The sequence below is a fragment of the Bombus vancouverensis genome, chromosome 5, assembly GCF_051014615.1.
Source record: "Bombus vancouverensis nearcticus chromosome 5, iyBomVanc1_principal, whole genome shotgun sequence".
Taxonomy (NCBI): domain Eukaryota; kingdom Metazoa; phylum Arthropoda; class Insecta; order Hymenoptera; family Apidae; genus Bombus; species Bombus vancouverensis.
This window is the reverse complement of record NC_134915.1, coordinates 677,719-694,688: the sequence shown is the minus strand read 5'-3', so window position 1 is coordinate 694,688 and position 16,970 is coordinate 677,719. Positions and strand designations below refer to the sequence as shown.

At 34.1% G+C, this 16,970-nt stretch overlaps 2 protein-coding genes across 2 annotated transcripts; one reads left to right on the top strand and one right to left on the bottom strand.

Moving 5' to 3' along the window:
• The first annotated feature begins 53 nt into the window (after window positions 1–53).
• LOC117156444 (uncharacterized) lies at window positions 54–11,340 on the top strand. Its single transcript, XM_033333472.2, has 6 exons — window positions 54–436; window positions 5,523–5,661; window positions 5,988–6,185; window positions 7,502–7,888; window positions 10,259–10,540; window positions 11,213–11,340. The coding sequence occupies exons 2-6, from the start codon at window positions 5,578–5,580 to the stop codon at window positions 11,324–11,326; spliced, it is 1,065 nt and encodes a 354-aa protein (XP_033189363.1). The 5' UTR covers window positions 54–436; window positions 5,523–5,577; the 3' UTR covers window positions 11,327–11,340.
• Window positions 11,341–12,208: 868 nt separating this feature from the next.
• On the bottom strand, window positions 12,209–16,303 carry LOC117156453 (uncharacterized). The gene is made up of 4 exons (XM_033333495.2): window positions 16,137–16,303; window positions 15,130–15,384; window positions 13,177–13,319; window positions 12,209–12,602 (listed from the first exon to the last, which is right to left on the bottom strand). The coding sequence occupies exons 1-4, from the start codon at window positions 16,212–16,214 to the stop codon at window positions 12,512–12,514; spliced, it is 567 nt and encodes a 188-aa protein (XP_033189386.2). The 5' UTR covers window positions 16,215–16,303; the 3' UTR covers window positions 12,209–12,511.
• Window positions 16,304–16,970: the final 667 nt, after the last annotated feature.

The following is a 16,970-nucleotide window of genomic DNA, read 5'->3' as shown; positions in this document are numbered from 1 at the left end:
GAGCCCGTGAGTGTGAGAAAGAAGCGAATTAGGAAGAAGAGAAAGAAGAGGAACAAGCTGCAGAACTATTATAGTCTAGCAGTGAAAGTACTTTGAACTCGAATCACGTGCTTCAGTTCTCTCAGGTATATCATCAGGTGAACTCTTACAAGCGAGTTCAGTATCATCTTCACAACCCTTCGAATTCTTCGTTCAGCCTCTTCGTCTCTTCGTCGATTGCTGCAGTGTACATATGAAAGTTGTGGTGTATACATCGGTTCGACAATTTAATTCACAAAGTATTGCACTTGATCACATAATCACGATATCGTTTTTAGTTTTCGACAAACTGTTTTGTGTATTACTACATGTTGTTCTTCATGGTGAAGTTTCCAAAGATCAAACTAAATAACCGGTAAATGCACTTCCAAGATTTTACCGACACTTTCTATATTTGGTTTGTACTGACTCTTCTTTTTCATGTTTACAAATAAATAAATAAATAAATAAGTTATAGTTAAGCGGTTCAGCAGCCATATTGACCAACTCTATAACTTTTACTTATGCTATCTTGTCACGATCGATGTACCTATAGAAATAAGTCATTTGTTTCTCGAGAATCGAATGTCAATCGCACTACTTATCTAGTGAGATTAAAAAATTAACGAAAAGTAGAGTTAATCAATTTGTCTTCTGAAGAGACTCGATTACGAGTCAAATAAAAATTTGAAGTGTAGTTTTTTTTTCTTTTTTTTTTAAATAATATGTATTCTCAACGCGAGAATTGATTGTAATTTTAATAAATAAATAAAAGAAAAATAATATGTATAAACTACTCGTATACTATGCGTATTACCATAAGCTCGGAAGAAAAGTATAAAGAAACACGCAGAGCCCGGATGTTGGCTCTATACCGTGTTATATACTTGATGAGATTCCTACGTAACATTATGCTGTTTCCTAGTTCCGTTCAACTGGGATACAATGACTTAGATTAGGTAACGAGACAATGAAGAACGTTCTAAAGCAAAATATAAGTATATTTGCTGTAATTATGACTGTTCTGTAAAGTACCGATATTTCGACATTAAAAAATTCAGAAAACAAAGTATCCACCGAATAACATCAGATATATAGAATGTTCGCGATAAAGCGTGACAGTTTTCAGTTGACAGCGAAAAGTTTTTCACGTGTCAAATGGATCACAGTGTGTGATTACCTTCTCGAGTAAAAGAAATTTTTGAATTGAGTTTTCTATGCATGGAAACGATGCCATCCCTATTTTGTCAAATGGAACTGCATATTAACTTTCATTACTCGAAACATTTTTCCCCTATTCTGTGCAACTAAAAAGTTGTGAAGAATATTTTCTAAAAAGTAACTTTAAAGAGTAGAGGGGAGCGGGGGGAGATAAAAAAGAAACAGTATTTATGGTTGAAATTAATCATTCATTCCCAAGCATTTATTCGTTCCTTTTACGTTTCTAGCGTTTTTTATCCTTCTCTTTGTATCTTCTCCTAACACGATTGGCTTAATTTTAAATTGATCATCAATTGATTCGCGCGTACGATGAATAACGAAAACATAAAACTATTAATATGATAGGATAAACTTGGATCTTTATGAAAAATACATATAGTACAACATCATACGATGTACATATTGCTTATTGCAATGTTTAACAATTTGCTATTTCATTCACTTTCGAACATTGAGAAGCGATGGTATTTCGTAATTAATTAAAGCAATACGCGACCTTAATAGCGTTAAAGACGAAGCTACTTTCACTAACTCGACCAAAAATACAAAATCATCCGTTCAATTGAAATGAAGACTTTCTCTAGCATACAATATTCCTTGATAAATTAGAAAAATATTGCGGGTACGTTCATGAACAATATAAACGAAGAATATGACGTTTAGGTGATATCACAGTGCGATCTATGAAGAATATGATGATTTGTACAAAGCAGTGGCCAGATGTTAAAAATCGGTCGTATTTATTTATAAGTTTATCCTCTATCGCATGGCGTATGCGAAATTTTGAAATTTTAAAAACTGTAAAAGTTAATTATGCATAAAGGAAAAGAGTTCTATTTTTTATAATGCCATCGTTAAATTTTATAAAAATTGCATAGAATAATATCGTATCATTGAAAAATAAATTAAATCGAACAATGTTCGTCTAATTACAGGTACCAATAATCGTTGAATTTCAAGATTCCAAAATTTGCTAAAGATTATTATCGAAAGTTCGATAGTTGACCTCTCGATATTTAAAAGAAGAAAACTGAATTTAGTTCTTTTAACAAACTTTGCACGTGGTCATTTCGTTGCGCAAATCGAACATATACGCGCCTATACGCCTAGAGTGCCTACATTAAATAACCATACATTGCACATATTGGAAAACATAATAAAGCAAAATGTATAAGGATTATATGTATGTAGTTTTTCGATTTTGCTGTTCCTCGTTCTATTTTTGATTGGTCTTCAAATTTCTTTGTGTCAACTTCGTTCAAGGTGCAAGTGATAAAAGATAAGAATACTACGTTGTGAACGAAACTTTCACCTTTTTTTTGCTTCCTGCAGCTGATCCAGTTCCCAAGTGCAAAAGTAATTCAATTATTCTTCAACTCTGTAGCAAGAAATCCACTACAATGTACCAGAGCAATATTCAATTCCTTCACTTTGCATCGAATTACTATCTTTTGTAGCCAGAATAATTACAGTAGAACCTCCCATATTCGAACTAATAATAATAGGAGGACAAACTGTTTGGATAATCGAATTTCTATTACACGAGTAATGAAATATAAAGAAATTACGTCGCATTCTGAAAAACTTGTTGATTATATACTTAATGCGTAGCTAATGTACATTGGCTAAGCTATTTACGACTTGCACGCTTAGCGAGCGTGGTAGCTAGTGTATAGGAAACTCTAGAACGTCTCCAGAATATAGTCAGAAAACGTCTAGAAAGAAACCATGTTACTACAAATTGTGCGAAGAAATAACAAGTGCACGTTGTACCCATTTCGCTCTGCCCTCGTTCTCACCAATAAAAACTCCTTAACCTCTTCCCGTACTTTAACGAGTCAGACTCGCGATGAAGATTTTGGCCCAAACATGAATATCGCCAGTCTGACTCGAAACCAGATACTTGGGCCAAACGTAAACATAACAAGCCGAGCTCGCGGACTGTTTTTTTGCCCGTTACGATCGTCACTGAATGTTAGTTTCTGTTTACAAGCATCAGTCTGGTCTGTTTAGCGCGCGTCGATGTCTACCGCTTGGGCCCAAGTTTCGTCGAACTAAATGGCACGGGCAGGGGTTAATCCGCTACTCGTCTATGCTTAATTCAATTCTAATTTTGTTGGCTTTCCGATATGTTGTAGACAAGAGGGTCCCGAGTAACGTGCGCTTTGTCCGAGACGTGCGCGTAAGACGATTATGGCGCAGAAGTTGGGAATCGCAATCCTATGCAAATGCAGATTTAATTTTAAATCGAAGTAAATGTACGTAACAAGTACCATTTCCCGTTTGTCGTAACTTTTGAACCATGATTATCCCACGCTTCGAACAATGAAATATGTCACTCGTGCCCTTCCCCTCTACCATGTATATTTCAAGCTCAAGGCCGTTAGAATCGAGGCTTCTTTCGCGCAATTACCTCGTGCATTGTTCGAGGCTCAATTTCGTTTAATTTAACAAATTTTTCAGTCTTCTATCATTTTAGTGTCGCGTTTATCCTATTAGTTTGGCAACTAAGTGAGAGCTGATTTTGTCGTTAGGTGGTAATGACAATCACTTAGTTGTCAACCCAATATATGATAGTAAATTATAGTTTATTATGTTTTCTATGAGAAAGAATAATATAAAATTTGCGCACGATCGATCTTGGATATTTGCAACAATCTAGCAAATAGAAAATTTAATCTTCGTCAGCATTGTCGATTATCTATGCCATTAGAGTGAAAGTCATTCTCTAACCACGAATATCGTTCCAAGCAATCGGTTATCTCTTATGTAAAACTTTCTTCTTCCATAAGCACGCATTTCGTAATGTTTCTTCATTGAAAGTTTAAGTTTTCTCTAAAATTCAAGTTTAATAACAACCACGTTTAATAACAACCACACCTAACTAAATTTAAATTCTGTTAAACGTACGTGTAAGGGTATCTTACGATGCTCTTTGAAACAAACATTACGCGCTAGATTCCCGTACCATTTAGTTCGACGAAACAGACCAGACCGATGCTCGTAAACATTCAGTGACGATCGTAACGGGCAAAAAAACAGTCCGCGAGCTCGGCTTGTTATGTTTACGTTTGGCCCAAGTACCTGGTCGCGAGTCAGACTGGCGATATTCATGTTTGGGCAAAAATCTTCATCGCGAGTCTGACTCGCTAAAGTACGGGAAGGGGTTCAATAGAAAATTTCTCAACAATGAATATATGACTCGTACTTGTGTGTAGCAAGTGGGACGTCAATCGTTCGTAGAAATGTATTGAAGCGGATGGTAATCATATTGAAAACTCATATCGAAATATCTCAATTTCTGTTAATATAAAATAATATATCTTATTATTATTTATTTATTATATATTTTAATAAAATAATACTTGCTGTTTACTATCGGGTTTACTACAAGTTGATTAATACTACAGGATATTCAAGATATGTTTACAGACTTTAGCACGAATATAGAGCATCGTGTAGCATAATCGTAAAGTACTATCGCGTGCACGATTTTATACGTAGTTTAAATTTTATAGAATCATTGTATTTTGATCTACGGACATTGGAAACAGTGGAAAGAATCTTTTCCCTCAAGGTCGTCTAATTCTATGTTTTTCTAATTATCAATTAACGCGATTTTCTATTTTCCATACAACAGTATCAAGGCACTTGTGTCTGAAGACGCTTAGTTTATGCTTGGTTTAAAGGATATCTTAACTTTAATTTTGTAACTTGGCGTACCATAGACAAAGAGAAATGCAAAGTGATGCTTTTGCGTTTATGTCTTGTCTGCCTTTCACCCGCTACATTTCATGAAATTAAGATCGAAATATCTTTTAAACTACGCACTTTCCAGCGTAAGTACCTTGCTACTTTTGTATAGAGAACAGAAAATCACATCTACCGAACAAGCAAATACGTAGATCTCTATTTTAGAAATAAAACCGATGACCTTGAAATCTTCTAAAAGAAACGAACTTGAGGAAACATTCTTTTCATCGATTTACGTGTCCCTCAAAGTAGCGTAGCTTTGTCTTGAGAAGTTTTTACACGCAACATTACACAAGGTAGATAGTTGGATAATCCTTTTTAGCTTAGGCATCCTCTATACCTACTAATACATTTACTTCTACTGCATGTGTGATGTAATTTTTGATGACTTTCATAAAGTGATACAATTCTGTTATCAAAGTAATACATACCAATATCTGAAATGGCCGTGTACTCGACTATAATTAAGTAACAAGTAGAGTTTCATAATTATGTATCGATAAAAAAAATGTTTTTTTTTAATATTTTAGGAAATTGAATCGAATGTTTCTGATTATGTAAAAAATCAACCAATTTTCCATTAGAATGAAGACAATAATCGAGAAAGAAAATTGGTTTCGTTTAATACTTACTGCCACGTTTCTAATGATATGCGTTGTTGCAGAAAAGGTAAGATACACAGACACGATATTAGTTTTAATTACAAATGGTAATATAACTAATCTATCGGTAATCGTATATTACTCTTGGTATTTATACTACAAATATTAGAAAATATTACAAACGTACATAAAACTTTCTTTTATAAAAATGTTGTATCAGTCGAATACTTGTTTAATGTATAAATATATTGCTCTAAAGACGATCACAAACTAACCTTATAGTAACATCGTTTGTATTTAAATTGTATATTTCACGGTGTAATTTTGAAGTAAAATATCTTAGAAACGATATTTTTGTAATATTAATATGCAAACAAATTTTTATGATTACAGCGGAAAAGACAAATATTTAGAGAACAAGTCTTACCAGCATTAGGAGGTAAAATTCCAGAAGAAGCTTTTAGGACTGATCGTTTAGCGTTAAATCGATTAAACAAAGAAGGTATTACAGTACCTGATGGAGTGGTCTTGGATGCCCGAGGTGTGCATAAACATACTCAGCATGTTCAAGCGATGCCAGAAGTAATAAAGGTATGTACAAGTTAATAAACACAATGTAGGTTAAGCACTTTCCAAGTCAATGGTATTTTTGACGTTTTAAATAAATTTGAATAGCCTTTACACTCTACTATATGCTAAATATTATACACACTGCTTTATTTTAATCGAGATAATCGACGCAAATATCTTCTAAATTATACAGTAATCGGAAAAATGTTTCAAACAAAACATGTTCTGTTTCGAGGGAAATGTCTTACGATGACTACCAGATTTGTCTAGGTAGAGACGTTTCGAGATCTTCGTTTTTCTAAATGAAACCGTACACTTTTTTATATACTGTTTGATGCACTTTTTAATTCCTTATAAAACAAGTATTATAATACTTGGAGTTTAGTTTAAAAATGCTTAGTTTAACCCCTTCGCTTCGGGTGCCACTTACAGGCGACGCGCGCGAGATGACCTGTGGGTACGAGCGCCGCATGTAGGCGGCGACCACGCGACGAATCCTGAGTTCGGCACCCCATATATCGGGTATACACCAATGCCATCTGTAGCCAATAATATATTTTTTCGTTATCGGCAGAACATTTTCTGTTGATTTTATTGATGTATTGGATTAATCACTTCTTAAAAGTTACTCATTGTTGAAACAACAATAACAAAATTATACTGTTTCGTATACTGTTACAGTCGTATATGTTTCGTGCTAAAAAATATGTTAAACCCATTGACAGTGAAACGATATTTCATATACGGTTTTTGCAAAAATTATTGTTATTTAAGACTTAGGAAAACGTATATACAGCAACCATGCACACAGTGTGCATTTCTGGTACGCGCTTCTGTTCTGTGATAGTATTTCGGTGGACTGGACTGCCGAAGCGAAAAGGTTAAGAAAGTTTGAAAAATTTTGAAGAATGAATCGGGAGAGACTCGTATTATTGTGCGTTGGAATATCAACATTGTTTTGGTTTGCCAGATTCGGAGGTAAACGAACTCCGGACAAAATATTATCGTCGTTACTTGTAATCGTCAATCAGAGTCACGTTCGAACTTCTTATAATGACACTGGTCGATACAAATAGACGAACGCGCTCTCTAGGAAAGTCATTATAGCGAGTCAGATAGTAGAGTATATACGAGCGAACGTACAGTTGAACAGTAATATTGAGCGAGCGTCGATTACGACCGGCATACATTATCTCTGTACTTGTGCTTAAAGTGATTAATATAATTGACTATTACAATTTTATCACTCGTCTCTTTAATAAACCAACCAACACGTTTAATATTCTCCTCGCTAATTAAATGGAAATTAATTGAAGAGCATCGTTCTGTCTTTGCAGGTGTACCTGACACCGGATGGACGATACGTTCCACCCGAAGGCAGATTTCATTACAACCGTGCGAAAGCGATTGACACAACTTACGTTATTCGTACGCCATACTCGCGATTTAATGGTCACGAGTACACGAACAATCGCTTTAACAAGCATCGGGATTTTTCTAAATCACAAACTTATACGAGCTTCAGACAATTTGTACCTATAGTACCACCATTGAAACCTGGAATTTATAAACCTATCGTAACACCTTTGGTACTTCCTGCTGATGCCAATTTATTAGAAGAAACTTTTACACCAACTTGGAATATTCGCTACGAGTGGGATTCTATTTACCAACCATTCGACGATTATATTCTCAACAACATAGCGCTTTTCAACTCTCACCAGGTATATATTCTATGCGTCTACTTCTACGTATAGTTGGTCATACCATTATTCTAACACAGCGCTATCTCTGTACCTGTTGCTTCGTATAAGCGAGCACGATTGAAATATTATATTGCTTATTCTACGGTAATTATGCAGAAAAAGAGATCTCAATTTCCAGTCACCCATGGAATCTAATTTGGATTAACTTAACCGTATCTTACACTATTACTATCGCAATCCTGTGCAAATGCGTATGCAATTTCATTTTTAACAGTTTATATTAAACTAAATGTGATCTAACAAGTATCATTTTTTTCCTGTAATGTGTCATAATTTTTTAACCATGATCACCCTGCATCTCGAACAAAATGCATGTTACTCGGAACCCTCTCCTCTACAACGTATTCCAAATTTAACAAAATCGGAGTTGAGGCCCTCTTTTGTGCATAATTATCTATTCGACGAAAATACGAGATATCTATTAAAATTTAGACATTTGTGTACGTTCTGCCATCTACCAATTGTTAGAGGTAGTTCGTACTGCGAAAGAGATTTATTTTGTATAATTAATACCAGGAGAGAAATTACGATAGAACTTCGTTTGCCTGGATTTGTCGGGGAACAAATAGTTTATTAATAGGAGCTCAGCGATTGTCCCCACTAAGTATCTGTTATTGTTCATATAATAGGAGCTCGCGTTCAGATAAATGAATTCAACTAGCAATAGTTTAGTCAGATCACGTCAAGTCAGGTACGGGTTAAGAGATTTTCACTTCACTTGACTGAACCTACTGTGGATATTCTCATTGGCATACATGTAAACTAAACTTTTGCTGGATCAAGTCATATATCTGAACGTGAACTCCTATTGTGTGAACGAAAAGTAATAGGTAGTGGGGACAATAGACGAGCTTCTGTTTTGCGAATCGTCCCTCGATCGGTCATTGACTAAAATTTCGTTCAGATAGACGCGGTTCATATAAATCCAGTTCTACCGTAATACCAATATTTCGACGATACGTTAAAATATCCAACATATTACGTAAAGAAAAGAGGTAAAGGTGATCGTAAAATTAATTGCACAGGTTTTCAAAAAGCCCAAACTTTTAAATGTCTTACATGATTTCCCTGCATAATTTGATAAACGATTGAATTCATATTAAAAATTGCAAATTGAAGTTAGTCAGCGTTTATGCGTTCTAACATGGAATAAAATGAGAGATCGTAAAATTCATAATGGTCACCTATAGGCTGTATAAGACGTATATGTGTGCGTGTGTGATATATCTTTTTTGACCAACTCGAGTGCAAAACCACAATCTGTGAAAGAAGAACGCATATTGACACACGAGATTCTAGTTTGCCTACTTCGTTGAAACCAACCACAATTTTCTAGGATTACCTGCTACGAGAAGATAGATCATCTAGTTATCTTGGATTTGAAACGCGAATGAAACTGTAGTCGGGAGGTACATTCGCTGGTGCACGCTCACCTGCACTCGCGGTATGCAAATTACGAGCGAAGCACCAATAACATACTATTACACCTCTTCCTTTCTTAACAGATTTCAAGCAAGAATCTCATGAGCATCTTTCACAGTAACAGCAGTTAAGTCACCTTACTCTCACTCGCGTTGTATATATCGATATGTCTAAAACGCTCTCTCTTACGTAATTTCCTCTTCTACTCGTAATAGAGTTAAACGTACAGGGTGGCTAATAAACGCATGTTCATATATCACGAGATGAATGTACACATTAAAAGGACTAAGAAACGTTATATCAACGTATTGCTCGTTTAGCGCAAGAACGAGGTAAATTAAAAAATCATGATTTTAGGGAAAACGAGTTTGGACGTTTAGAATTGTTATAATTTTGTCAAAACGTCACATTGAAAGTTCACTTGTTCAGTTCAATAAATTCACATGTATCCTTAAAGCTACCTCCATTCTGAGCTATGACTCTCAATGATCAAGATTTATTTAACGTTATGTCGTTATTGTTTAAAATAATTTTAACAGTAAATACGAGTATTGTTTCATCGATAAGGCTATAAATTGAAATAGCACGTTATTAACGATAAAAGAGAAGAAAGAAGCCCTCCTTATCTTCACAGCAATATCGTGACAGTATAAGATGCGACACTCTTTTTGAAACCAAAACAATAGGAGCAAACGTAAAAACTCAATAGCAACACAAGTCTTCTTATGTGACAAGTTTTGATAGCTCACTTATAGGGCTCGATTCAACGCAACGATTGTTGACTAAAGAAACTGTTCAAAGTGTCTGTCATATCTCATATTCATAAACTCGTGATTTCTTTCCAGATGGATATCAGACAACGTTTCAACTGCGAAAATGTACAAAAAACGGTCTCTTTATTTTCAGATCATTGCTGATTATCAGGGATTTTTGAATAAGTTTCATGAGCGATCTTCGAGACACGCCGGATCTCATCCTGCAAATAGAAACCAAAACTTTTCTCCTCGTATTCGAAAGCAGGAATTGCAAAACATCGAAATAAATCCGAAAGCGACATCGTACCAAAATGTCAAACTGAACACTGACGATACAGTTTCTCGCTACACGAATCTTACCAAAATTCCAGAAACTGGTTTCACGTGCAGTGGTAGGAGAGGCATGTTTGCCGATGTTGAAACTAAGTGTCAAGTGAGTACATAGCTCATTACGCTTTTTGTTTCGAAAATTTCCTTTCCAGGTTAAGGTTTAACCCCTTCCCGTACTTTATCGAGTCAGACTCGCGATGAAATTTTTGGCCCAAACATGAATATCGCCAGTCTGACTCGCGACCAGATACTTGGGCCAAACGTAAACATAACAAGCCGAGCTCGCGGACTGTTTTTTTGCCCGTTACGATCGTCACTGAATGTTAGTTTCTGTTTACAAGCATCAGTCTGGTCTGTTTAGCGCGCGTCGATGTCTACCGCTTGGGCCCGAGTTTCGTCGAACTAAATGGTGCGGGAAGGGGTCAATAGATTTCGCTGTTATGAAAGCATAAGAAGATAATACATTTTCTTGCAAAATTAATTTGAACATTTATCCTTTCGTTACATTTAATCTTTATTAAAAAAACATTTTTTATTCCTTGTGAGATGCTCTTAAATGTCCTGCAAGAATATCTCGTTCACAGGCGGTTCCAAAAATGACAATTTTTTTACATTCTCCTTTTAAACTCGATTTTCTCTCAAAAATAAGCTTCAGAAAAGAAAATGTTGTTCTATATCTGTCCCTTATTTCTTTATAAAGAGTCATCTGGTACTCGTATGTATCTTTTCATTACTCGGATTACTGTACATTATTCGGATGATTCTTTGTTTCTAGGTTTTCCACAACTGCTCTGGTTGGTCGAAAACTTCCTCGCTTTGTCCATCGGGAACAGCATTTAGTAACGTAAAGAAACGTTGTGAATGGTGGAATACAGTAGAGTGTAAATAATTCATTTAATTCTATCGAAATTTCAATAATATTAGAATAGTAATATAGATATAAATGAATTAAAAGTATTGATAACTTAGATATCCATTATAAATCGTTATAATTAGACTGTGGATTTTTACGCATTTATGAGAAATTTAAGGGGCGCCGGAATGCATAGAATGCGCGTAATACGCAAAAATATGTGAAACATCCAAAATATAGCACTTACTATAATACCTAGTAGCTGAAACAAATTTCGGCTTTCCAGGTCCCATTTCTTTAACGGCTTTCATAAAAATATATATTTGCATAAATATCCGCAGTCCGGTTATGATTAATATGCGAAACTAATACGATGAAGAAAATGTAGATATACCATCTCTATTACGAACGTCCAAATTATGTTCACTGTTACATAGAATGAGGAAATATAAGAACATTTTAAGAATGTACATGTTACGGTAAACGAAAAGTTCTTTTAAAATCATCTTCAAAGTCTTCTCGATGTTACCGACAGTTCTTTACATGTATATTACCATTCACTCTTTTAAAATACAGTGTCCTGATCGACGTCAAAACGAGTTTAATGATCTACAACCTACGATATCACGATATGGAAATAATAGTGTAAGATGCGCAAAAAGATATGTATAGTTTAGAACACAGCAAGATCAATTCAAGCTGAATCATCATACTGCTCAGAGCAGTCATTCGTATCATGTTCTGTACTTGTCTTTTCGTTTATATTTTGTATTATTTTTCGAAAACTTTAATACCGAATGTGGCGAAACGTTAACCGAGAGTGAAATAAAAACAATTGTAATATTAAAGATAGGAAAGTGTTTCTTTTAAAAAATTTTACGCGTTTTATATAATTATAGGGAAATAATTTACAGTCTATTAAGAATCTTGGAAACGTATGTATGGTGTAACAAAGAACACTAAACCGATAATTACTCGTAAAGGACCTAAAGCGATAATTACTCGTGACAAATTTTGGAAGATGTCTCGTACTTCACCGTTTTCTCGTTTGCATTAGAAAAATCTCTATAGTAAAATACAAGAAAACGTCGCATAGCCATACTAATTACATTTATGAGAAACATTTTTCTACTGAAAGCTGTAAATCATGCAGCAGAGATTTAGTAATTCTTTGTACAACTGGCACGCTTTAAATTATATTTAGAATATAGATTAGAAATTTTAATACACAACGATTCTCATATTCTGCTTCCGAATTATCTCCTTTCTTTCTTCCGGTATATAAGGGTTCTTCAAAGGGTCTAAATTTAATCTAAAACAAATAAAATTAAAAATGTGAATAATAAAAATTAAAATATTACAAACAATAAATGTAATATTATATAAGAATTATTGACAAAATGATAAAATGAATTATTAAACATCGAGACTGTGAAACATTTAATTTCGACATTTTCTCCGCATTTTTGGTACGATGAGAGATTCCTACGATTTATTTGGCGTTGATTGGCATTTGTCAGGATCATAGATTTTTGGAAAATACAAAATTTCGCGGAATTCCAGTTAACATCAATTCCGTTTCAGAGGACAGGAACAGAGGATGCTTCGACTGCTCTTTTTTACAAAGATAACGCATCGAAGATACGAAAGAAGTGAAAATGACAATCCTCCGAAGAATACGGCATTATACTTTTCATACTTTTTCAAGTCAGAATAAATTATAAGCAGTCAGTCAGTTTGACTAAGCCTCGCTTTAAGCTGCATTTTCCTTCGCTGAATGCTCAAGAATGGTCAATATTTCGATCTCTGCTCGTTTCACATTAAGGTAAATATCTATAATGTTTACCGTCACATATATATTTATTAGAATAAATATAAGATTATACCTATACAAAGCTGGCGCATCAGCACAATTCACGTTATACCACCAATCACAAGCAAACTCCCGTTGATTGAAAAGAGTTCCATTAGTACAGAGAAAAGATGCACCTTGATGACCTTCGCGACCATCGTGACAAATGTGATATGCCTAAAACGTAAATAAAGTTTCTTAGCGTTTCTCGTATTATAGTGTAGTATATAATACAAACGTATCATTTGAGTTATCATGTTACAAAGATAAAATATTATAACCTATTAGTTGGAATAAGCGAAGTTCTACCACAGGCAAGATATGCCTAAGAGTTTTACACGTAAAATTTCATAATTCTTTTTTTAAATCTAACTATCCAATTATATTTCCTTTCTGATATCTACTAATATTTTATGCATTTTTTAACATACGCACTGGTAATAGTAACTTCAGTTTGAACGAACAAAAGGATGATGTCACGTACGATCGAGATAAAATAAAATATTGGGTTCAACGGAAATATTACAATATTCGTTCCGTTTTTAGGGCTAAACTAAAAGACATGTTTCTTTTTTGCACAAGAAAGAAATTTTAGTTGATTACATATAAGGCAAGGCTAAAAAGTGAATGCATAGCTAGATAGAAACGATAGAATTGCCTTGAGGGTAACTGTTGCAGGAACTACATATTGCGGTCAAAAGTGACTTTTAACAAGATACATTAGCGAATAAGAAGTACAAAGAAAAAAGAACAAATAGATAATTGAACAATTTGTTAGATGACTTTAATCATCAATTTTACACATAAAAACTCTTGAGGCACACTGCACAATTATCCAATCCAGCTAATATATTATACAAATCACTTTTTTATTCATTGAAAACGTTCGTACGTATAAAACCTTTTATATTATCAATTATGATATACTGAAAAAACCTATTCATATGTATGTACGTATGTATATGTGGATAGTAGGTCATTTTAAATTCTTGAACTAATTCGAATCGATTTTATTATTCGCAAGATTTATACTTTGTACGATTGATCGTTTATGTGCACTTGGGCGAAACATAAGAGCGCAAAAAGTGTAAAAAATATATTGAACGTAAAATATTTGTCATAATATTAGTGTGTGAAATAAATGTGTATTTGAATTCCACTTTGTTAATAAGTTGGTAAAAATGTGAAATTGCATAAATATCCGCGGTTCATTGATCACAGTACCACGACTTACAACTATATCAAATTTGGCTAAAATATCGATAAAACCATCTCTTCTACGATCTCTTCGCCAAAGAAAGTTACTTTATTCCTTAGATATGCTTTTTGCAACAGTAATTCCTCTGTCTTACTTAAAGTCACTATACATATATACACAGTATACAGAGTGTGTTACGTAACGCGAGTCACTTTTCTGCTATCTGCCGGCATGTGACAAGAAATGTTTTGTACTTTAAGCGTGTCGAGTATACATTCGACGATGAAAAAAGATCCGAAAATGCTCTGTTTTCATAGCCGTCTACGATCTAACGAAAAAAAACAATATATGGTCCTACTTATGTTACCCAAAGTGAGCCTGGCTTTGTTATGGAAAGCCTACTGACCCTCGCGTTGCGCGGGCACTGTATCGTAGTATCGTGAACGAGGGGCCTGGAGGGGAGTCGCGCGAATTACAAACAAACGGTTGCTGAGCATGTGCATGATGGGGCTTAAATGAGAGCGCGGATTGCGTTGTTGAGATAGTGTTGCTAGCGTTGTTGAGAGAGAGTTGAATCTACGTTGACGAGAGTTGTTAATTAATTATAATACGTTGTTACGATTAGTTCATGTTAAATAACCATTGTTTTCTGTTTAATCCATTTATTATTAATAAATTAATTATTATATTTACGATACTACAGTATACATAATGTGTTACACATATATGTGTGTATATAAATATTTCAATGATCAATTGTAAAACGATTGATGAAATTAAATAAATTACCTGACAACCGGTTTCCACGTTCGCGTACATTCCTGGTACGAATGGAACGTGTGCGCAGGAAAAACTTGTCTGAGGTACGGTATGGTACAAAGGAAAGTCTACGCCCGGAATACCAGGAATTTTGCTAAAATCTTGTTGGTTCTTTGGCTTTTCAAAAGCCTTCACGACAATTGGTCTGTCAAACTTTACCGTTGGTTGGAAATTTTGGTGTTCATTATAATGATTGTAATCGAGATCTTCAACCACTATCCGATGCTAAACAGATATAACAGAATTGTTATAAAAATAATTCGTCGTGCTTGCTTTTTCCTCATTTATGTAATAAAAATATACAATAATATATACGACATGATATCGATAAAACTATGTATTAAAAAATCATTTAATATATGTATATTGTAATGATATTTTTATAAATATGTAGAATATCTTTTTTCTATTTAATAAAACACATGGTAATGTTTTGGCACAATTAGTAAATAGAATTAAAATAAATTAAATTTCTTCGATAAAATGTAGTTACGTTACGTGCTAAACGTTTGTACACGAATTCAGGACTTGTTTGCCGTCATAAAATTAATCGAAAACGAATCACTGATTGCTTTATGCATTTTTCGATAATGGCCCAAACATACAACTATATCTTTATTCACAACTTTTTACTTTTAAATTTGGTTTACCAAATTTGGTTCACTCACTTTATACAAAATACGAAAAATAGACAAATACGAATATTTTTGTATAAGATTCAAATTTTCCACTGATAAAAGTTACTAAGTAAATTAACTTGCTATGCTTTTAAACAGATATTATTGCTTTAACACATAAATACTATAATGCACCACTTTTTATGTACAATTGAAAATCTTTATAGTTATTTCTTAATGCTACGTACATCTGTGTCAAACAAAAAAATAATCGTCCGAATCTGTATCGAATAATTTGACTAAAAACATCTTAATTCGCTAGTAGTGTAAACAAGTAAGAGATAAAAGAATAATTTTTACCTGTAGAGAAGTGGTGTACGTTGTTACCAAAAGAATGGCCAACAGCAGTGTAGTAAAGTTGCAACAGATTCTTGACATGTCTGTACTGTACGTAATAATAAACGAAACTACTCCAGTTTTCAATGTGCGGTTCAGTTCCGACTCTCCAACTGCTCAAAAGATTATGTCACAGGTAGAGAGAGAAAGTCCTGCAGCACATAACTCGAGCAAGGACTATTCTGATTTTACATGTACACATAGCGTTTAATTGCTATACGAAATGCTGTTTTATGTACACTTTCACAAATCCACTGTGCTGTTCTATTTTGACTTTCCATCTTGAATGAAGTATGAATAACGTTATCCAAATCAAACAAGAGACCAAGAAACAGTTGTCAAACGCTTCAATATGACCAGTATAAAAGCAAATGTATAGTGTTTTATGAAAGTATTCGAACGTTTCTAAAAGTTTTCTATGTACGATACAAAATATTTTGAAACTTCAGCGGCACTGTAGCAAAACACGACTATCGAGTTATACAGGGTGGTTGGTAACTGGTGGTACAAGCGGAAAGGGGGTGATTCTACGCGAAAAAATAAGTCGAAAATATAGAATAACAATTTTTCGTTCGAGGCTTTGTTTTTGAGAAAATCGACTTTGAATTTTCGGTCGGTACGCGTGCACTTTATCGCGTCTCGTTATAACAGATCTCACTGTAGATCGTTGTCTCGATGGAAAAATTAAAAAAAAAATTAAAAAAAAATTTTTAGTAAATTTGTATTAGTAAAATTTGGAATGGCTCTGAAAATGTATATGCTAGTTGCAAATATTTATTAAAAGTAATAAGCTACAAT